Genomic DNA, 24,618 nt, shown 5'->3' with positions numbered 1-24,618 from the left:
TATTCGGTATTTACAGGAATATTAAATTTTCACCAAGAAGCTGAATCATTGAAAGAGGGGAAAAAGAATTTAAGAATAGTCATGTTGGTAACTTTAATAAAACCAAACATCTTCTTTTGGCAACACCGAGGCCTTCATTAGACTTGAGACATTGGTGGTGGAAGCTCCTGTCTCAAAAATAAGATGTTGCCTATTTTAAGCTAGCTGATTGGGGTGGGGGGTGGGGATTGATGGCAGGAGAGCAGCTGCTTATAGTAGTGTTCTTCCGTCCATCCTGCACAGAATATGAGACTGAAATCTGATCAGACATTAATGTTCCAGAAATGGCCCTAACACTTGTGGACCCATCTGTAAGCTGCTCTTGCAGACAGAGGGCAGTTACTGAGAACAGCGCGCCTGCAGAAGAACCAGAAAAGTACCTATTCAAAAGACTGACCAACTCTTCGACTGATTATGTTACCTAAGCTTTTGGATCTTTTATTATAATTTTAAATGTGAAAAATATTCTATTTTCTGTACATTTATTGTAGAACCCATCACAACCATAGCCTATCTATACAAAATTTTGAGCGCCAGATTTGAGCTATGGACATTCATTTCAGCAATTAAGCCTCCAAAGACGTAATGGGGTTTTGTTGTTGTTGTTATTATTGTTATGCCATGTTTATATATGTAACATAAAGCAGCACAAATACCTAATACCTTCCTCCTGCTTTTCTCCCCAACAACCACTTTACCAGGTGGGTTGGGCTGTGAGTGTGGCTTTCATGCCTGAGGGAAAGCTCCTAGGCCAGCACTTAACCACTATACCAATTTCTATTATTTTCATATTGTACCCTGTTGAGCCAGTCAAAGAGATTCATAACAAATATTAATTGGGGAAACAAGGTCAAATATGCAGATTCCTTTTCATATTTGAAGAGTGTAATGGTTGGGTTCATCTGAAACAGTAAGCTTATATTTCTAACCTTGGCTTACCATAAATCACAGTTGTCTGGGGTACTGACTAACCTATAATCTTATTATCTGCACATAATCCCGAGATGTAATAGGTGGGCTCAGAGTAAATATTAAGCCATAATATTAAGCTATAACAGGGTCTATGTGTACTAGGTATCAAGTAACAAAGCAAACATAATTTGCAGTGTTTCATTTCCAGGCTTACTAAACTGATTCAGATTCTAGAATTACTGTATCTTTATGAGTATGTGAGAGCAAAGTAATAGATTTTGTATCTTTTAAAAAGGATATATACTACCAAGTAATATTTATTGCAATGCCTGTGGGAGTTGGCTTGCCTGCTTGGTTTCTGGCATAAAGTTATCTCTAGCAGAATAATGTTCTTGTTTGTTTTGGAAGCAATAAGATCGCCACCCTTTCTCCTGATGGATAATTTTTACCTATTTGGGGATATCTGCAGGACCAAACAGACCTCCCTGCTTTGAAAGTAAGGAAGAGGGAAGATGTGGCCTTCTGCCTTAATCTGCAGTTCTGGCGTAACTCCTAAGAACTGATTAAATCACTCATTAAAATGCTATATGACGTTTGAGCAACTAGTGAAGAAGTCTACATCCAATTAAAACTGGATGGGGAATTTAGGCAAGGAGATTAGCAGTAATTACCTAAACTGGAATTTAGCCAAGATACATGACTTAACACCCTTGTTCTCCACCTCTGAGTGCACTGGGATCTTTAATGAACACAAGTAATCAAGACCTTGACTTCTTAAGAAAAATGTGCATATGTTTTCGCTGTCAATTATGCAGCAGTTCCTATGAAACAGCTTAATTAGAATAAGCTAAAATTATGAAGTTGCTAGTGCAAATTTGAATAGAAATTTGACATGAATTATGAATTTAAACTATTAAATCATTAAATTATTAATTAATCATCCTTAAAACCTTGGAGCAAAATAGCATTTCCTTGGACAGCCATGAAAAGATTTTTTTTGCTTTTTTTTTTTTAAAAAAAATCCATAAATATTTAAGCTCTATTAAAACAATTGCTTTGACCAAGGTAATCATGATGCTTCCTAAAATAGTAAACACGGACAAATGTTTTATATCATATTTCCCAAAGAAAATATACCTTCAGTGAAACCAAATGCAGTACCATACTCTCCTACACTATTCTGGTCTCCGTCAATCCCATCCCATTTTTCAGGGAGGGAAAGGATTACATTTGATCAAATGTATGAAGCCCGACCTTATTAAAGCAGGAGTCCAGATAGATAGATGATAGATAGATAGATAGATAGATAGATAGATAGATAGATAGATAGATAGATAGATAGATAGATAGATAGATAGATAGATAAATGGTTGATGGTTATGATTGCCTGCCCACTCAGATTGCTGCAATGTATCTACAGTTCTTTACTTGAGTTCAGATTCACACACAATGTGAATACTGGTAAAAAAAAGAATCAAAACAGCTGCTCTGATTCATAATATGCTTGTAGTGGACTGGAATTGAGGTAGTTTTTTTTCATGTACAGATAGTTCTGGATCTATGGCCACAATTGAGCCCAAAATTTCTGTTGCTACATGAGACAGTTGCTAAGAGTTGCCACAACTGTTAAATAAATCACTACAGTTATTTAGTGTTTTTAATGAAAAGAAGGACTAGGGGTGACATGATGGCAATGTTCCACTATCTAAGGGTCTTCCACAAAGAAGAGAGGGTCAAGCAGGGGTGGGATTCAAAAGTCCCAGCAACCGCTTCACTGCCCAGTTGCTGGGTGGGCATGGCCATGGTGGGCGTGGCCTACCAGAACATCAAGGAGGGGCATTTTTTGCCTTCCCAAGGGTCTGGGGGCTTCCCTCAGGCCTCTAGGAGGGTGAAAACAGCCTCCCAGGGCTCTGGAGGGTTTTTTCCCCCTCCCAGAGCCTCCATGCAGACCCTACACTTACTTGAATCGAAAATGGGCCACGTGGAGATTCCTGGGAGGGGAGAGGCACGTGGCCAGCCAGTTGGTTCAAATACTGGTTTGGCGAACCAGATGCAAATTTAACATCCGGTTCACCCAAACCAGTCTGAACTGGTAGAATCCCACCCCTGGGGTCAAGCTTATTCTCCAAAGCAACTGAAGGCAGGAGAAACTAGAACTAAAGAGAAATTTCCTGACAGTTACAACAATAAATCAGTGGGACGACTTGCCTACAGAAGTTGTGAATGCTGCAACACTGGAAGTTTTCCAGAAGAGACTGGACAATCATTTGTCTGAAATGTTATGGCTTTCTGCCTGAGCAAGGGATTGGACTAAAAGTCTTCCAAGGTGTCTTCCAGTTCTGTTATTAGTAACACAATTGTTAAGTGAATTTGGCTTCCCCATTGTCTTTGCTTTATCAGAAGGTTGCAAAAAGTGATCACATGACCCTGGGATACCACAACCATTATAAAATATGAGTCAGTTGCCAAGCGCCTGAATTTTGATCACATGGGATCATAGGGAGTCTTCCAGAGTCATAAATGTAAAAACCAGTCATAAGTCCTCGAACTTTCACTAAACAAACTATTGTAAGCCAAGGACTATCTATATAGCTGCACATGTATAGATCCTCCTGTGAAACTGGGAACCTGAATACAATTAATCCTCAACTTACAACAGTTCATTTAGTGATGGTTCGAAGTTACAATGGCACTGAAAACAGTGACTTGTGACCATTTTTCACACTTACGACCATTGCAACATCCCAATGGTTATGTGATTTACATTCAGCTGCTTGATAAGTGACTCATATTTATGATGGTTGCTGTGTTCAGGAGTCATTTTGCAACCTTCAGACAAGCAAAGTCAATGGAGAACCCAGATTCATTTAACAACCATGCTACTAATTTAACAACTGCAGTGATGCAGTCATTTAACAAATGGGGCAGGAAAAGTCATACAATGGGACAAATTCACTTAACAAATTTTTCACTTACCAACATAAATTTTGGGCTCAATTGTGGTTATAAGTTGAGGACCACCTGTAAATGTGGGTTTTTTCTTTTTTACTTTTTATTACAAATAGCACTATTCACCATCAGTTTTTTTACATTAAATGGTGATGAAATCATAATCCTCCATTACACAATACATTGTAATAAAAGAAAATGGAGAATAAAAAGCAGAAGTTTGTAAGAAATTGGGATTAGAAACATTCAATTAACAGAGGGACTGAATACTTCTAAAGGTGTTTGGGAGCAGGAGTAAAAACTTTTTGAGAAACCAAACACCATAATCCCCAGCCTGAGAATTTGATATGCTATGTGGGGTGAGAATTGTAGTTCAACATAACAGGAGAGAACCAAGTTGGAGGATGCTGCTTTATGCAATGTATTCATGCATAATATAATCAAATAATTTTAATGAATCAGATTCCAGGGTTTCCACTGCTTTTGAAAAAGCTACCAGAAAAAATAAAATATGATCAGAAGATTCCATTTTTAAAACCATGGATATATTTACTGAAAGTTATATAAGAAGAAACTCATTTTTTTCATGTAAAACTGTTGTTCTTCCTTAAAAAAATTAATCAGTCCAATCTTCTTTTAGGAAATTAAATTTGTATTTCAATAAGATAAAAAGGATATTTAATTTAAAATGTCAAAGCATATATTGGTGTGTGTGTGTATAATATTATAATATAATAATATATATGGATACATACATAAATGTAAGAATTTTAAAATGATAAAAAAACTGAAATTTATTAAAAATGGGTTTATTTAAATTTATTAAAAATGTGAAGCAGGAAATATAAGCATAGTTTCTTAATAAGAAATTTCAGAAATCTTATTCCTGTTCATATATAATATTGAGAGGAGGAGGAGGAGGAGGAGGAGGAGGAGGAGAAGGAGAAGGAGAAGGAGAAGGAGAAGGAGAAGAAGAAGAAGAAGAAGAAGAAGAAGAAGAAGAAGAAGAAGAAGAAGAAGAAGAAGAAGAAGAAGAAGAAGAAGAAGAAGAAGAAGAAGAAGAAGAAGAAGAAGAAGAAGAAGAAGAAGAAGAAGAAGAAGAAAAAATAAATAAACAAATGCTATGGAAGTATGCAATTGTTCTAAACAAAACATGGTAGAATAATTGTAGCCATGACATCCAATTTTCTTATTATCAGAGAAGACAGTGGAAGAAATAAAAGCTGGCTATTTCAACCAGCAATAGCCAGTGCTGAAAAAAAGAAAGCACATTCAAAAGCTGTTCCAACTTGCTGCTTAATGAGGAGCAATTAATCCATCTTATTGTATTTCAAAATGCAGAGGACTCCATTCACATCAAAGAGAATTTTTCAAGGCTTTTATTATTTTTTTCAATAAAGAGAAGCTACATAGAACTATCTTTAGAAACCCGACAACAGTATTTTCTTTTTACATGCAAACAGTATGGAATGTCCACTAATGGGATATCAAATCATTGCATACGTGTGAACATTAGGCATTGTTTTTATTTTGTTTAATGAATTCCTAAATGGATACTGAAAATGAAGCAAAAATATTAGTTAAATGTTACTGTAGACCAGTGCAAAATGAGGAGTGGCAGCATTTCCTACAGTAGGTAGATAAAAAGGAGCAACCCACATTTCTGAACTGATCGCTGAAATTATTATCAAGTGAGTTCAAAAAGCTTTAGCCCATATTAGGGATATTTGTATAATAGAGGTAAAAATCCTGGATCTGGATATTTGTTTTCTACAGTATTGACAAAAATGCAAAGAACAGTGTTATGTTCCAAATACTCAGCAATTTGTACTCAGGCCCTTTCCGTGCTCTCCTTCTAGTATATATTCACTACGTATCGAATAACTAATCAGTCACATATAAAGAGAGCTGCTATAAAAAAAAATTGCAGGCTGCAGGTTGTTCAGTTCATCTACTAAATGTGTGAAAGTCAGAGATAGACCTGTATTTTTAAATATTGACAGTTGAATTCTTATGAAATACTCATAATTCAGAAACATAGATTTTGCTTTCTAATGACGGAATGCAGTTATTCATACTACAGTATAGAAATGCTATGGGTGTCCAGCCCCTTCTTTTAATGCTTAATTTTTTTTATTCCTATTAATAGTTTTTCAATGTGTTTTATAATTTTCTGGTGTTCTTGATATTTATTCATCTCGATATGATTTTAAAAGAAAAAGGAAAAAAAAAATCTGTTGTCTTCCTTCACCGGGTATTTCAACCTGATGAAGCTATGAGCAATGAAAAATCTTCCTCCAAGTAACCTGAAAGTAGACCTGGAGAAACTTTGCAGCATTTGGAACATGGAATTATCTGCAAGGGCAAAGGATATTTCCACCGCAGTGAACAAGCTTGGATGCACTGCTTGAGCTGATTCAGTAGTGCATTCCAATGGAATTGCAGCAAGGGGCCAGAGTTTCTCTACTATCCAGGTAGTCGTCGACTTAATGACCACGATTGAGCCCCCAATTTTTGTTTTTAAGTGAGATATTTGTTAAGTGAGTTTTGCCTCATTTTACAACATTTCTTGCCACAGTTGTTAAGTGAATCACTGCAGTTGATAAGCTAGTAGCATGGTTGTTAAGGGAAACTGGCTCCTCCATTGATTTTGCTTGTCAAAAGGTTCATATATAGTATTGACCTTAGTACTGATCTCAGATGAGCTTAGGACACAGCAACGGTCTTAAGTAGGAGTCAGTTTCCAAGCATCAGAATTTTGATCATATGATCATGGGGATGCTACAAAGCTTGTGTGAAAAATGGTCAAAAGTCACTTTTCAGTGCCATTGTAACTTTGAACAGTCATCAAATGAACGGTTGTAAATCGAGGACTACCTTACTTTTGAAGAGATGCATCAAATCATCTCACTTAAGGTTTCCCCAGCTATACGAGCAGGCAACAGCTGTTTAACAATGCAGCATTCAGGTGTGCTAAGTTAATTATATTTAGCAGTGCTAAATATAAAATATAAATATTTACTTTCAATGAAAGTTGTTCATGGAATACTAGTAGCGTGCAGAACATTGAGAAACACTTCTACACAAGTTATGTTATGGGAAATGTTCCACACTGAGGTAGTTGATCTGTGATTATTTACAGTCTTCAGATTAAACAGAGGGCTTTTTCAGAAACTACCCCTCAGTAAATCATCCTCAATAGATAGACAGAACTGAAAATGGCACTGCACTCATTAGAATCTGCTACAGAGCAGAGCAGAGTTTGCATTTATCTTTAAATGTGCATGGTATAACATCTAAAAGAATATCTCCTATTGCCCATTTTTATTCTCTGTCCAAATCCTCCTTCATGTTTAGAAAGTTAAGGTGAAAGAAAGTCTTTCATATGATGTTAATAATTTTTTTAAAAAATCCATTCCTTTCGTCTTTTAATTTAGTGGATATAGTCCCAAATTAACAATATAAAAGGACATTATTTCTTAGAGGATTCACATGATGCCAAAATAATATATTTTTATATTCTCCCTGAAGCACATAGATAGAGAATAGGTTGCCTACTATCTTGCACTTAGCAAAATAATTTTTTAGCAAATAGCAAATATCAACTCTAAAAAAGGCTTATCATAACTTCGTTGCCATTTAATGGATTTAATAGAATCACAATATTACATTTATTTTGATGCAGCATCCAGATTTTCTCTAAGCAAGTTTACTCTGGAGAATTCAGGTAACCCTGTATTTAAATAAGTACAAGACATTCGCAATTTTATAGTTTCCGTAGGCTTAATGTACAAACACATATCCAACCCTAACCCCACATAGATCCAGTCTTGAAGGCTGGGTCCCATGCAATTTAGTCCTCCACCTCTTCCTTAATAAGAGGAACAATTTTTCTGTCATTTATATCATGTAAAAATGAATTTTGTACAGATGGAGATACTACCCTTGTCACTCAATGCTTATTTTACCATGGTGGCCTATCTCTTTGCACTGATTCATGTCCTAAAATTGTGACAATGGCAAAAATTCTGAAAATGCAGCAAAGGATTCTTTTAAAAGATTCTTTAGACTTAGTGCACTCAGGACTAAGGATTCCTAAACTTTAAACAATAGAGAGGCAACAAGTCAAGTACCTGCTGGGAAAGAGGGCTTGTAAGTATAAATGATATTTTCTGTGCAAAAAAGGGCATCTTCGCCACTACCACCACTACCATCATCATTAACAAAAGGAAGTGCATAAGTAAGAAATAATAAACACATTTTCTAAAAGGAAAACTTTACTACTTTAGGTGGTGGGTGAAAAAAAATGCTTTCTCCATAAAACAGAACCATGATAATGTAAATACAAAAGTTTAGGAATAGGAAATTTGCTAGATATAACACAATCACTGAATTTATTGTTCACAAAGGAGACTGCAGGTGCCCAGTATTAATTTCAGTGTGTGCTTAAAAGTCAATACACTGCTTTAATGTTCCAAACATGAGCTAAAATGCCTTCTTTTAGCCATTAGATTGGATAGTTTTAGTCTGAAACGCTATAGCCTTCTCCATCTTTGCACCCTGGGTTAACAAGCAATATGTTTAAGTTGACTTAGCTGTTCACCAACCCCAACTAGTCAGCCACTGAAGCTCAAAAGCCAGCCACCAACAGCCATACAAGCCTGCCAGCATGCTGCCCGCAGCAGAGTTAAACCAGAAGCTCCTGACAAACAGATCACTTATAAAACGAGTCTGTGGTTGACATTTTCCTGTTCCAGGACTGGGGCAAATGCCACTGATTGTATTTAATATTTCAGGCAATGAAGCCTTGCCCAAATCTGGTCTGTTCCAGAATTTTTGGAGTACAATTTTCATAATTCCTATTCCAACCGGGATTATATAATTTGTAGTGTATCGTAGTTGGAGCACATCAGGTTTGAGAAGACTGGTACACAGGATTCATAGGCTGAAATGTGTTTCTTTTGGTTGAATTTTTTTTTAAATGATTACAAAATAAGATAGAAACAAAAGACAAAAACTCCACTTAACCTGTCATTCCACCCCCCCATACCTTTCCCATTAAAAAAAAAAAAAAAATTCAGGAGCGTACAATGCAACATTTGTATTTCTTACATGCACAAAACGAAGCATTGGCTGCTGTTTTTGTTTGCTCTTCGAAATTAGAAAGAGGGGAAAAAAGATAATCCCTCTTTCGTTAATTTTAAGTGAAGTGATGCAAAGCTTCTCTGGGATATATATTCTTTGCTAAACTACCCAGCTGAAATTGTGCAGCCCAATCTTTGTTCTGTGTACTCAAAAGCCAGTCTTACTTGTGCTCTGTGGACCTTAAGTCTATAAGAGGAGAATCCAGGATTTCCTCTGCAAAGCTCACGTTTATCAGATCTGACAAAAATTTCCACATCTTCAGAGAGTGCAGATTAAGCAGATTCCTAACTTTTCTAGAGAAGAAGCCAATGAGGTCGTTTCATTTGGCCAATATAAAAAGTGTGGAGGCTATAACGATTTGTCAAAGGTAAACTCTGGATGTTGCAGATAAGAATAACATCACTGGAGGCAAAGTGCTAAGTTAGCCAGTCATCTGAAAATGTATCTTTAAAAACAATACAGAAAAACTGGTATACTGATTTAAATCTCAGCTTTTACAACATGTGCATGAGCACATAAAAAGGTCTTCTTTTATTTAACCAGTGCTTTGCTCCCCACCCCCTTATTACAAACTCTTTATCTCCTAATGAGATTTTAAAAGCAAAAAAAACAAAACAAGGACACATTTCCCTATAAAGTTGGCATGCAAACAGTGAATAGCATTCCAAGGTGTTAAAATAGTTTAATATAGATGCTACTGCAGAAATCAGAGGGAGGGAAGGAGATTAAACACAAAGAAATGTCAACAGCTACCACATGCAAGGAAACTAGGTTACAAGAATCACAGCCCCAGGCATTCCTCCAATCACCAGGGAACATAGGAAGTGAAACGCATAGCAACCACAAGCCCCAAAGCAGAAAAGCGCATACCTTCAGCTTGGAATGAAAATCACGAGATTTCCTTCTGGCAAGAACCTGAATGTGACTAGACACCTGCAGGGTAGGGGAAGGGAGGGAAACAAAGGAAAAGCCTGTAACCATGGAGATGAAAAGCCCCCTACAACTGGGCAAGCCAAACGTACCTTAATGGCAGCTTGAATTTCTCGAACTTTCTTCCTGGCTAAGACCTGTATGTGACTAGACACCTACATTGTTTGGAATTTTAAGGGGGGAAAAAAGGGAGAACAAAGGGGAAAGGGTGAGAAGAGAATTAAAAAAAAAAGAACACAAGAAATCAAATTTATGCCTGGAAAAAAAGAGGGAAAGAAAGAAAAAAAACCCAGAAAGTTTCTTTGGGGAAAGTATTTTGCATTATCAGTAACCTTTCCTATTAAGAGATCATATTTCCCAGCCATGCACCATATTTCATAGCACGAACATTGTACCAATGCTGATCATCACTGCAGTGATTTAAAGGAAAAAATACTTTTAGACTATGTCCTTCAAAAGTAAACAAATTAAAATTTAATTATATGAAATTACTAGATATATATTAGACACACAAACACACACACACACACGTAATCAAGATTTGTATCTTCTCCCAAAACAAATAGCTCTAAATTCAACTCAGTAAATATCATAAACACTTAAATGGCTGAACAGCACTTCAATTAAATATTTTTATAAACAAATATTTACATATATTCTTATTGTAGTTGTTGCTATGACACTTTTTGTTTTAATTTGCATATATTACCAGCATGGTAGTCATTCTAGCCAACTTGTATCTAACCCAACTTAATGTCATTATTTCACATTATATTGAAGAAAAAAGTTTTATTTTGGGAGATAATGCTATTTTTAAAAAAAGCTCAGACAGGCATTGTCATAACGAGAAATTAAAAAAGAATCACTATACTGCAAGGCTGGTTTTACTATGAATATTTTTTTAATCCAATGATTTTAATACAGATACATGAGGATTATTTGAATTCCTTCACTGCAATTTTCCCGGTCTGATCTACATTATGGTATTATGAAGGGCACTACAATGTTACTAGCTACAAAGTAGAAAAGATCCAAGTAGAATTATATTCAGAATGCAACTACCGTATTTAACAATAAAATTATGCAGTAAGAATTAAACTCCCATTAAGTCCTGAAAGGGCAGAAAAATTACCCAATTGTCTCATTTTAATCTCTCTCTCTCTCTCTCTCTCAGCCACCTTACAAATCTACCTGGCTGTCTTCAGGACACATAAAGTATTACATTATGCAAACATTAAGGCCTGTTCATTTATAAGCAAAAGGAAGTAGTCTATGTATTATTTTGTAATACTAATTAGCTGACCATTAATTATGGTGATACATCATCAAGGCTACTAAATTTTAGCATTTACTCTGCACCTATAGGTTACAAATAAGATCACTGTTTGAGGTTCAGATTTCCTGCATTTCTTATTGTCCACTAAGTATGTGTCAACTATTATTATGTTGGGTTTTGTCATTACTACCATCAAAAGTGTAGCGTTAAAATGATCCTGTGATGAGAATTGAAATAAATTAATGCAGTGGCAATTAATATATGACAGGTTTTAATTTTTATCTACACTTTATTTGTATTCATTTGTATTTGTATTCTATTTATTGCATACATTTTCAAAACTGAAAAGCAAGGGATGAAAATAATAAACTTCTACCGTACTTAATTTTTATTCTTACTTATTTTACAAAAATTATAAAAAAATGTTGGCCCTAAGCTCTGGGCCTCTTGAGCCTAATAAATAAGTTGATCTAGTTGGCCTGTGTACCAGTGATATTCTTTTCAATCTGTAGAGGCATCTGATTCAGTGTACACAAATTTCATGGTCAGAAATCTGTTGTAAGGGATAAAAACTGGAGACATTCTGTACTCTAAGCAGGTCTATGAGCATAATTAAGAAACATTTTATATCCAACCTCCCCTTCCTTAAAACCATTTTATAAAATGGTTTTTTATAGGAAAGAAATGGTTTAGGCAAAAGAAAATCGCAAAAACTTAATTTCAGAGATTACTCATTTAAGGGAAAGTCATTAGTGTGTGTGTGTGTATGTATATATAGAGAGAAAGAGAGAGGGAGAGAGATCATATTCAAGAATTTAAACATTGTACTGATGTCTTATATTTTCAGTGAAATGGGCAAAGAGAGTTTAATGTGGAGTGACAGTGACATTTTGCCTTTATTTCAGGATCTTGAGGAAATCCCATTATTTATTTTTTTATCATAACAACCTTATCAGACATTTAGGGTAAAAAATAATGCTTATATTTCAATAAATTGGAGTTTGAGCATGGTTGTCCAATCCTACTCTAAATGTTCAATCATACTCCAGCTAAGCTTTTGCACAATATAATCATAGAGCACAATAACACATATTATGGGCATTCACTGAGGTGGGCAGGGCTTAAAATTGGCAAGTTAGTGGGAGAAGTGTCACAATCCAAGCCCTGTCCCTTTTGGATGTGCATGAGGCATCAACACATGATGTGTAGGTGTTTGATTGTAATGCTGTACTGCCCCCCCCCCCCTGCAGATTTTGATACATATACACTTTGAGCACACCATGCTCTATGGCTATTTCTCATTGTTCAGGTTTTTTTTTCCTGCTGTAAATCTAACTTAAAACATTCAGTAGTATTGCTATGCATTTGAATAGTTAGGAAAAACAATGGCAACCATTGTGGGTGTATACTAAACCTCTAGAATCTGGATGAACTGATTTTCAGATGCAAGTTAAGTGTAACCAGAAGGCCCAATTCTATTCCAAAACAAAAGAAAAGAATTATAATTCCTACAATAATCTCAGAAGTATCTTGATTTCAACTACTCTATAGAAGTCCTAATGTTTTTCTGAAATTAGGACATAATCAAGAGATAAAAGCTCTCAAACACTGGTTTGAAATTCACTGTCCAGTATTTTCAGACAGCTGTAGAAAAACAATTTCAGGTTTAAATTCCTAACCAACTGCTGCCAATCTACAGGTTGTAACAAATTGCAGGGTCCATAAACAATTTATTATAGAAATTACTTAACGTTCAAATAGGTTGTTATTTTCTTCTAAACAATGCCTTACTCTTTGATGCATGGCCTTCAAACTTCCTAATTACAGAAACATTTTCTTTGGAAAATAAATAAATAAAAAGTTAATAAAACATAATGTAACAAACCTATGAGCCTGATTTTGGATACACCTTGTATTCAGGAAGAATTCTAAAACTAGGTGGATCAATAACCCTACTCAACTTTAAAAATTTTCACTCTAAAACTGACCTTGGTATCTGTGCCTTTACCTTTGATTCAGAAATATCCTAATTCAGACATTCAGAATCTAAAACTTTAGAACCAAAAGGAGCAATTTAGGTCATGAAGACCAGCCCCCTCCTCCGCGCTGGATTCCAAATTAAATCATCCAAAGTTCAAGATTTTCTAGCCTCTATGCTCATGTGGGAAGAAAATACTCAGAATTTTTCTGTGTAATGGTGGCACTGTTGGTGTTTACCTCTTAATGCTGTTCTAACGTTAAGCTTGAATCAACCTTTTTGTAATTTTAATCCATTACTTTATGTCTTGCCCTGAGATTTACAGAGTACGTGTCTGAGTTTTGAAAAGTATAATTATGCAACAAAATCCTTTCAAAGTACAATTTTAGGTATAGGCAATCCACAACTGATTAATTTTATTTTCTTCCTAGCAGCACTCTAAAATTTAGGTACATTTTGGAGACAAAAAAAAAAAAAACACCCTGTAACCTGAGTTCACCAATTGAGATTGGTAGTCAAAAGTTATAATTAGGAAATTCATTTCAAAGCTATTGATTTGTTAAACTAGGAATCACATTAGGCCAATCATTAGTTTTTCTGCATGTGCTTAGCTAGATGTTAGAACTGAACTCAACAAAATAAATGGATCCCTTCTTATAATTCTTCAGGGAAAGATGTGTGAGAAATATTGCAAATAAATGAAGTATTTTTGCAATATTATCTTTGAATAGACAAAAGAATTTCATGGGATTTAAAATCCCGCCATAAAGTAATTTTAGAGGATACAGTAATCTACTTTTAATTGTAATTTGGAGCTCAGTTTTAAAGAGTGACTGCAATTTAATTTCTCTCCGTGGGAAAAAAAGATGCCAGAAAAAAGTATTTAATGCAGATGACTATGAATCAGTGACATTAGGCCATTTCCCTCCTCCTCCTCCTCCTCTTCTTTTTTTTTTTTTTTGGGGGGGTGAACTGGCATTAGTTTTACAGTACCATAAATATATATGTGTGTAAACCTCTTTGCAGTTCAACCAAGACGTACATTCTGGATTTCTGCATATTTAATTTTCTCTGTAAATAAACGTTCAATGCCGTTTTGTTCCAAAGACAGAAGACACACAGCCCTTTCATTATTTTGCACATGGAACAACCCCCCGCAAAAAAGAGGTAGGGTCAAGTGCATCTTCAATTCTTAGAATGAAAGCCTCAATTTAAATCTGGAGAAGACCCACATAGGAAGCAAATTTATCAGATGGCCATGCGTACTCCCAATGGGACTGAGAGGTAAAATCTGAAATGAGAATGTAATCATCGAGTCCTCGGTGCTCTGGGAGTTTGGTTATTTGCTTGCAGACCATTACCCAACTAGGAAACACCACTTGTTTGAGTGAGTGTGGAGTTTATTACTTGTTTATATACAATAGCTTACACTACTAGTGTTGGTGGAGGTAGACTTTCTTCCTTGGTGGTTCCTTGAATATTGTTTTCTGCCTAATTGTTGTCTGGTGCTGACCCCTGTTTATTTGCATGTTGGCTGCTGGAGGCTGCTGGAAGGGACATGTTTTAAGTTTTTTGTTCCCTTCTGAGGCTGATTTTTCTGAATGCCAAGCTTCTAGGAACCCCTTAGCATTTTTTAGTTTATATTGGTCAAGAATCCTAATACTCTAGCTTCCCAGTTGAAACTGTACTTGACTCTGTTCATGTAAGATTAATGAGATTTCACCCTGTCTTCTGACAGCTAGTTGGTGTTCATGGATGCACTCTGCTCTATCTACATAGTGGCTGTTGTATATTGTAGATAATACCCTTTTTTTTTTCTTGGACTACTTTCAGTTTGCTTAAGATGTTTTGAAGGACTTTAGTTGGTTTGTGTGTTATAGCAATGCCATGTGCTTGTAGTTGTCTGTTGGTTGTTTTTGATAAACAATTGGGCAAAAAAACAATACTCTAATCAATGAACATCCAGGAAGAAAACTACATCCACATCGCAACTGGCAGGACAAGCAGTAGCATGTAAACAGGTAGCAAACCCCACACTCACTCACACAGATGAGTGTGTTTCTAGTTGAGTAATGAAACATTTACAAGCAATTGAACAATGAACATGAAGCATTGTCCTGCAATGTTATTTTCTACCTAGACTTTGCATCCATTTACTTTGCATCAATTTACTTTAGTATAAAAATATGAATATGTCTGATAATTATACAGGCTTGAAGTGATCACACACTGTAGCAATATTACAGAAAATAGATACTTAAAAAGAAAACTCCTACATCACAGGTGTCCTATTCAAATGTTATTAGTTACAACATTTTGTCATCACATGAACAATGGAGATAAATTCTCACCACCCTTCTCCCTTCCAAAGGCTGGAGATACATAGCCAGAGAAGGCACTTATGCTACAGCAAGGTCATCTGCATCAAAAAGGCCTTTGTCTATAGAACCGTATGGGTATTTTCTTCCATATGATCCAATTACCCAGACAGATGGTAGACTCCTCTTCACTGAATGTATTCAACGAGAGTTTAGACAGCCATCTGTCCAGGATGCTCTAATTTGGATTCCTACACTAGGTTGGAGGTTGGACTCAATAGCTTAAAAGCCCCATTCCAACTCTGATTTGATGAGTTCAAATCCTGACTGCACAGATTTTGAATTCATCTGGAATGCAGGATCCATCCAAAGGATTTCCTCTAGAAGTTACTGGAAACATGGGTCATCTTTGGCACTCAAGTGAAGGAGATAAATGCTCTATTTGTAATGCCATAACAGAGCTGTGATTAATTAGATTTTCTTTGTCAGCCAGATATAATTTTCTTTATGAAAATCTGGACTGTTCCCACCTGACTGGTTTTTTTTTTTTTTTTTGCAAATTGATAAAAACCTGGTTGTTTCCATAAACCTTGGATAAAGGATGGTGGTTGAGCTTCTTTGGATTTTGGTATATTTTGATTTTTTAATAATATGGGATTGGTCCATTTTATTCTTTTTATTCAATATATGTTTTCTTTTTTACAATAATTGTTACATTGTAAAATTTTAATTACAAGCTTATAGAGTCAGGAATAAATTAAATTAAAAAAACAAAATCATTTACTTTTTCTAACTTTAAGCAGTATTTCAATTTTGTCACAGTTTGCTCAGTCCTTCCTTCAAAATCTGCTTAAACATATTTCTATTCCTGCAGAAAATGCTTAACATATCAATAAAGTTCTTCAATAGATCTTAGAGGATCCTTTTTGTAAATTTGAGTGGCTACTTGCCAATCATGGGGTAAACTTCCTTGTTTTCTTATTTTGTCCTTAGACAAGACCTTGTGGCTCTTTTTATTTGAAATGTTTAGGACAAAGAATTTGGTCTAGTCTACTTAAAAGCCTTACATTGAACAAAGAAAACAAGGATTTTACTGGTTATTCATGAAGTTTTGTTAATTTTGAAGCATTCTCTTTCTTTTTCTCTTAAATATCATGTGAACTCTTGATTCCAATCAATAAATGTATCTTACTTTTTAAATGTGATTCTTTGCCTTGAAGTTTCTCAATACTGTTATCAGTGGATCCATTTGTTTAAAGTCCAAATATTTATGTAGGTCTTAAACAAGTTCTAGCTAATGCACTGTGTCAAAAGGAAGAACTAAGTTATGTGGCTCTGCAGAAAGTTTTTATAAGTGCTAATTCTTTTGAGATGTGAACAATAAAGGCTGGGAACAAGCCAGGAGTTTAAGAAAACATAGATCCATCCTGCCAACTCAGCAAAGTATTTGTTCTGATATTAATAGATTAATAGTTCCAGACTGTTTTACAGGTCTATAGGAGTTTTAATCCTGCAAGTGTACTGGGTGCCTAAGCAATTTATATGGAAATGGTGAGTGGTACAAACAGCACTATTTTTCAAAGCAAACCTAAGATAGAATAGAATAAAAAAATTTATTGGCCAAGTGTGATTGGACACACAAGGAATTCGTCTTGGTGCAAATGCTCTCAGTGTACATAAAAGAAAAGATACATTTGTCAAGAGTCAAGAATCATAATGTACAACAGTTAATAATAGTTATTATTAAGATATTGTAAACACCATTCTGCATCTGCTGCATTCACTCATTCATTGGCACACATCTTTTATCCTAGTGGATTGTCTTACCTGTTTCCTGGTCCGTGTCTTTCCCGTCCTAAGTTTGATGTATCTGGCTATCAGTTCATTCCTACCTGAAATGAATATGAATTTACAATGAAGACTAAAAGTAACAATTCATCAAGAATAATATACACATCAGAACCTAACTTAAAATAGATGCAATGAAAAGATGGTTCAGGGATATTTTTGAAAATAAAGATATGAGCAAAAAAAAATTTTTTTGCATTTTTAAACTCTTTTTGCTATTTTATAGATGGGAGAATCCAACAAGCAAATACCTAGGTATCATTGGATTTTTTTTCCCCTTGGTTTTGTCCAAAATTTGTACTTCAGCTAAAAAAGTACTGGCATATGGGAAATTATTTTAATTTTAAACTATATACAGATAAGCTTTTGTTTAATGATCAGTCGTTCAGCAGCCATTTACACTTACAATAGGATTGAATGAGTAATAGTTATGACTAGTTCTCAGAGTTCCGACTGTTGCACTGCCCCTGTAGTCATGTGATTACAATCCAAGCCATTCGTGCCCAGTTCATGATTATAGCATTGAGCGAGTAGCAGTCGCCTGATCACAATTTTTTACATTCACTTCCAGTTTCCCCACAAGCAAAGTCAACAGAGAAGTTGCAAACGCATGAGGTCCTCACTTAACAACTTGTGTGGTCCTTGTTTAACCATGGCAACTGGGCTTACCAGAACTGCCATTGCGAAGAGGCCTGGTCACATGACAGCCTGCCTCACTTAGCACTAGCAACTCTGGTCCCAATTGCCATTGGAAACTGAGGACTGCCAAATTACAAAGAAAGAACAATGGCAGACAAAAAGCTGTTACAAAGTGGAGCAAAGTTCTGTCACTCACCAATGTGATTATTGAAAAATACAAAAGATATATAACACTTTATTTATTTTCATGCCTTTGAGTCTGGGTCAACTCCTCACGATTACCTGAGCCATTCCCTGCAAGTTTTTTTTAAAAACAGGATTTTAGGTTAGCCATTGCCTCCTTCCTAGGGCTGAGAAAGTGACTGGCCCAAGGTCACCCAGCTGGCTTTGGGTCCAATGTGGGGCTAGAGCTCAGGGCCTCCTGGTTTCTAGCCTTGTACTTTAATCACTACAGCAAACTGGCTCTCTCATTTAAACCTAGCTTACAATTAATATTAAATCTTATTTTTGGCTTGGCTCTGACCACCTGCTCTAGGATAACCCTCAGCACTAAACAAGTTATATATTCTATAACTGCAAAGGGGTAGAGATTAAATCAAGAGAAATCTGAAAACACTTGACTCTGATCAAAATTATAAGGAAATGCAAGCCTTACATTTTACTGCAAAGTCAATTATCCACAGTAAATAAAGTTAACAAGGAGGCAAACGGCAAATTCCCAGGCCACAACACTGGTTTAACTTCTTTGCCTTTCCATCAGAAGGGTGTTTTATTATATACAGGAAGTCCTCAACTTACAGTATTCATTTAGCAACCATTCCAACAACAACAAAGTGAGTACCAATCAGTATTCACGCTTACAACTGTCATAGCAACCCCATGACCATGTATCAAAATTCAGGCACTTGGCAACAGGCATGTATTTGCAATGGTTGCAAATATATTCAGCAGGTTCTGACGAGTCCTGGAGAACCAGTAGCGAAAATTTTGAGTAATTTGGAGAACCAGCAAATACCACCTCTGACTAGAGATTTTACAGTATCCTTCCCCTGCCACACCCACCAAGCCACACACACAGAACCAGTAGTAAATTTTTTTGAATCCCACCACTGGTCATGTGATCATTTGCTGCCTTCCCAGCCTGCTTCCCACAAGCCAAATTAATGGGAGAAAACAGGATTCACTTAATGAACTCAGTGATTTACTTAACAACCCTGGCAGAAAAAGTTATAACAATGGAAGCAAACTTACTTAACAACTGCCTTGCTTAGCAACTGAGAGTCTGGTCCCAATCATGATCGTAAGTTGAGCACTACCTGTAGAGGCAATTATCTCTACAAAGAAGTCCAACTCCCCAGCTGTGCCCAATCCAATGTTTCTTAAATTTCTTCCTCTCAGGACCCTTTCCCTCTTCTAAAAATTATGAAAGACAAGAATTCCTATTTTCGTATGTTCCAGCATCATGGAAGATTCCAATTCATGTTTTGGGAGCATACGGTATATTTGGGGCATCTTATTCATAATTAGTGTTGTTCTTTTCACAGTTGCTTTCTGTTCATGAAGTTGATATTTTTGAATCTTATTTTCAAATTAAATCAAGCTACTGTTATTGCCCTTCTGAATAAGCGTTTATCCCTCACAATTTTAATTTTTAAATGTTATAGATTTTATTAGAATTCTTTTGAAATGCTTTGGGAGCAACATAATTTTATTCTTCGAATCTGAACGCCAGCTGTTGTTGTTTTGCTGATTTTTCATGCCTGTCCCAGTAGTGTTTGGTGATGTTTAAGAGATGCTTCTCAGTAGCATCATTTGAAAAGTTATTTTAAGATAACCATTAAGATTAGAGTACAGCATTCAAAAATTTCAGCATCTCAGTCAAAAAGGGCTGAGCTGTATAGAAAGGGCGTTGGTGCTTACCTGACACGCCCGTTCTCCTTGAGCTGGGAAGAGCATCTAATAGTGGGAGGTACTTCAGTCTCTGCTTATCTAGGCTGGGCTTAATTTGCGGAATGCTCCTCCTCCTCCACAGGATTCCTCCCCAGCATTCCCCAGTTTTGGCAAAGATGAGAGAAACAAACACCCTCTCCCTTAATACTGTAAAAATTCGTTAGCTGAAACAGGATCCCACCAGATGGAAGAGGGTGGGGCTGGATGCTCTTCGCAGCTCAAGGAGAATGAGCATGTCAGGTAAGCACCAACGTCCTTTCCCTCACGAGCTGCTCAGAGCATCCAGTAGTGGGACATACCAAAGCTTGGCCTGTCCTACGGGAGGGACTCCGTCTGTCTTGGGATCCCCTCCTGGTCCCTGTGGACCCGTTGCAGAGCCCGTCTGCCAAAGGAGGCCTTGGATGATGCAAATACATCTATTTTATAATGCCTAATGAAAGGCGATGGAGAGGCCCAGGTTGTGGCATGACAGATGTCAGTGATTGGTGTCTGCATGGCCCATGCTGCCAATGTTGCGGCACTCCTTGTTGAATGAGCTGTTATGCCCCTGGACACCTGAAGTGTTTGAGTCTGATACATTTTCACTATTGCGGCCCATAGCCAATGGCCTATTGTGGAGGATGAGACCTTGCATCCCTCATTGTTGGGCTGAAAAGACACAAATAAAGCCTCCGTTTTTCTAAAAGAGGCTGTGCAGTGAATATATATTCGTAACGCTTGCCTCATGTCCAGCCGATGCCATTGTCGTTCCAGCCCTTGGGATGGCCTGGGACAAAAATTAGGATGTATCAGGTCTTGTTTCCTGTGAAAGGCTGAATTACCTTTGGGTATGAACGTAGGATCAGGATGAGGGACGACCCTGTCGGAATGGAAGACACAAAGATCTTGTCTGATCAACAAGGCTGCCAGTTCTGAAATACGACGAGCGGAAGCGATCGCTACAAGAAAAACTACTTTATACATCAGAAATTGGAGACTTGATGATTGCAAAGGCTCGAAAGGGCACTTAGTGAGTGCACGAAAGACCTTGTTAAGGCCCCAAGTGGGATAACGGTGAACTGTTGGCGGACGTAAGTTTGTGGCTCCTCAAAGGAAACACTGTATGCGTGGATGATGGGAAAGGGATAGGAGACCTTCATAAGTGATGACTGACGCCAAGGCCGCCACTTGTCTTTTCAACGTATTAGGTGATAATCCCTTGTCAAGCCCCTCTTGTAAGAACTCTAGGATCTGCGCCACAGATGGAGAAATGGGGTCAATTTGAGACTTGGTACACCATTTGTAGAAACTGGACCATGTGGCATTGTACATGCGAGTTGTTGAGGGGCGCCTGGCAGCTTGGATGGTGTTGATAACTCTGTTGGAAAACTTTTTGCTCGTCAGACAACTCCGCTCAACCTCCAGATGGTCAGGTGCAATCATTGAGGGTCCAGATGTTGAAGGGGTCCTTGTGTTAACAAGACCCTGTCTGGCAGAATTCTCCATGGTGGTCATACAGATAGACTGCGGAGGTCTGCAAACCACAACCATCTGGGCCAGTAGGGAGCTACCAGAAGCAGTTCCGCCCTCTCATCGAGCAGCTTCTGGATGACCTTGGGATCAGTGGAAGTGGTGCATTGAAATTCTCCACTCCATGCGAGAGGTATCTGGAAAGAAATCTTGGGATCTGAGCATTGAGGGGGGAAGCAAACAAGTCTACTACTGGCTGCCCAAATGTCCTGACCGCCTCTTGAAAGAGGGTTGGATGGAGGTGCCACTCTGATGGTTCTATCGTGGCCCTGCTTAGCCAATCTAGGACTGTGTTTTTGACAGTCCTGAAATGTATTCTGCTCTGATGGAAATCAGGTTGCTCTCTGCCCAATGACACAAATGCTCCACTTCTCGCATGAGGTGTTTCGACTGAATTCCTCCCTGTTTGTTTATGTGAGCTTTTGTGGTTACATTGTCGGTCAATATTAATATGTGTTGGTTGCGTGCCTGTGGAAGGAAGCTGCGGAGAGCCAGGTGTACTGCTCAAAGCTCCAGCCAGTTTAGGCTGCACGATCATTCTATGGAGGACCAGCGGCCTTGGGCTGTGAGAGATTGAAAGTGAGCTCCCCATCCAATCAAGCTGGCATTGGTGGTGATGGTAAGTCTGTTGGGCTCTTTGAATAGGCAACCTTTGTTATGGCTGGTCTGGTCCACCAGAGAAGAGATATGAGGACCTGTGATGGAACTTTGACCTTGTATTTGGAGTTGCTTTAGCCGGATTGCTGGTACGGGAGCAGATGCACTGTGACATGTGAAGTGATGGCTCTGGCTGAAAACTTAACTGCCTGAAAGTTTGTGCCAGCTGAGAATTCGGCAGCTGCTATAAGCCTTGCAATGTCTTGGTGTGCTCTAGTGTTGGAATTGGGGATTATGCTCCCGTAATAGCTGGAGCCATCTGAGAGAAGAACAGGTAAAGAAGGAAGCAGCCATGGCCACTCTGATGGCCCATGCATCAGACTGATGGGCCCTGCGTAGGGCTAGCTGTCCTCCGGCTTTAATGCCTCCAGCGCCTCACTGGGAATGGAGGACGAGGACGCTAATCCCACAATGGGTTCATCTACCTCAGGAGTATTCAACAATTTTAAGATATCTGGGGCCAAATTAAAGAATTTCCTGTCGTAACCAGTGGGGGCCGGGTACACTGCTGCAGAAGCCCACTGTTCCTGTACCAGGTCTGCAAACATGTGAGGGACTGGAATCACGTCTGCCTCAACTACAGGTTGGGTGAAAATGAGATCCTCTGGTCTCTCGTCTGATGGAATTGGAGTGGTAGAAGGGGCCGGTTTGTCCAGTCGCACAGAATTTTTGGCCTTGACCAACAGAGATTTGAAAAGTTGTGGCCAGAACAAGCCTGTAAATATAGGTTGGTCGGGAACGAGGCCCTCATCCTCAGACATCCCACTTTCTAAGGGGTCTGTTTCCAACATGGCTGGGTCAGTATCATGCATTGATTCTGATTCACTCTGGTCCATGTGTTCAATGTGTTCCACCTCTTCCGCCTCCTCCTCCTGCAGCTCCTGTAGGAGCATACCCCCTTGAAACTGTATCTGGGTATTGTGTAGCTCCGACCTGGCCAATGATGGCGAATCATACTCAGTGGGTGCGGGATGATCCCTGGTCAGAACCACATGTTGTAGGCCTGCTGCGATTCCCTGACGGATAACCATCTCCATCCAGGTCTTCATTCTCTCGGCACATCCTCTGGAAGAGATTGTTCCTGTCAAAGACTGGCAGCTGTTGGTGTGAACATCGCTTCAGGTATTCTTCGCATGATTGAGCTGACTGGGCCTGTTGACTCAGGGGAGCCATGCTGTGCCTGGATGAGAGGGAGAGATCTAGGAGGGTAGGAGGGAGGAAAGATCCTTTTCTGATGCCTTAGAAGTCCCCCCTTTTTTTTTTGCTTAGGATTGTGTTGAGATTTGTACTTGTCCCTTGAAGTTGAGGAGTATGAACCACTACCCCCTGCCATTGTGATTATGGAAGGACCAGTACGCTCATTATTTAATACTATATTGTGTAGGCGGTTGGTGCGCCCAGGGACCTGGCCAAGAATGGACAGGGTGCCCTGAAATCAAATCCCCCATTTTTTGTTCTTTTTTGTTCTTTTTCTTTTTTAAAAAATATGGATATCTGCTTCAAAATTGAGTCATATCTCAACAATTAATCTATTATTGTTATGAAATGGCCAGTTTTATTATATTGATGTGATTAATATTATCAGAGCTTATGGGTGTGCAAGTATATATCAAATTTGGATGTCCTAATCAGCCAAACTGAGAACTCCTAGCAGGCCAAATAATCACTCACAGGCCTTCAACAGCTTCCCTGCACAGGCGGACGCTGGCCTAGGTGCTCGCTGTTGTGCCACTGGATAGGGAGAACTGTGAGGGTTGAGCCAACAACACGAATTAACAAAAGCCTCGACTATGTTGAAAAACGAGGTTGTAATGATTCCTCGGGGTATTTTGTGTGAAAAGCCCCTTCAATCTGGAATAAGGATTACCTCACACAGTCTATTGAATTAGTACTCAACGCGGCCACGCAGTCCCTTGACAGTAAAAAAAAAAAAAAAAGGTGACCGGACGTTATTTGTGGTGTGCGCGCCAGCAGCCATCTCCCGCCAAGAAAAAGAGATAAGCTCCAACAGCCTCCCCTTAGGGCTAAACCGGAGGGGTGAAATAACGAGGCGATTACACCTCCACCCCTAAACGGCGTTCTTGGGGGAAAGGAGAAACTGCAATACGACTCAGAAGAGAGGAAGAGAAAAAAAGCCTCGCCGTTTAAATGATAAAGCGGCTCGGCGATCGTAATGGCAAAGGTAGGGCCAGCGGTTGGGGTGTGTGTGAAATGAAATCGAAGCCTCACTGCGCTTAGGAGCGCTTCCTGGTAGTGCGATCTCCAATGGCCAGATGGCAAGGGCAACGTCGGTAAGAAAATAACAATTGACTATCTGCAAACCTTAAAAGAGAATTCTCCTGTTTCGGCCAAGGGTTAATGAGAAGCACTGCCTATCTCTCACAAGTCTGAGCCAAAACTGGGGAACGCTGGGGAGGAGTCCCATGGAGGAGGAGGAGCATTCCGCAAATTAAGCCCAGCCTAGATAA

At 38.2% G+C, this 24,618-nt stretch overlaps 1 protein-coding gene across 8 annotated transcripts in view; it reads right to left on the bottom strand.

The window, feature by feature from the left end:
- The window catches only part of TEAD1 (TEA domain transcription factor 1), a 231,527-nt gene that overhangs the window by 42,981 nt on the left and 163,928 nt on the right, over positions 1-24,618 (bottom strand). For 3 of the 8 annotated variants that reach the window (XM_087921147.1, XM_087921150.1, XM_087921148.1), the window contains 3 exons: positions 17,375-17,439; positions 10,068-10,130; positions 9,916-9,978 (listed from right to left, as the gene is read on the bottom strand). In XM_087921147.1, the coding sequence (XP_087777273.1) occupies positions 9,916-9,978; positions 10,068-10,130; positions 17,375-17,439 (191 nt within the window). The remainder of the gene's footprint in view (positions 1-9,915; positions 9,979-10,067; positions 10,131-17,374; positions 17,440-24,618) is intronic. The other 5 variants (XM_026705720.2, XM_087921151.1, XM_087921149.1 and 2 more) reach the window with 3 other exon arrangements.

This window comes from Pseudonaja textilis, chromosome 1 (assembly GCF_049901715.1).
Source record: "Pseudonaja textilis isolate UNSWEBS1 chromosome 1, rPseTex1.2, whole genome shotgun sequence".
Classification (NCBI taxonomy): Eukaryota; Metazoa; Chordata; class Lepidosauria; order Squamata; family Elapidae; genus Pseudonaja; species Pseudonaja textilis.
This window is presented reverse-complemented; position numbering and strand designations above follow the sequence as displayed.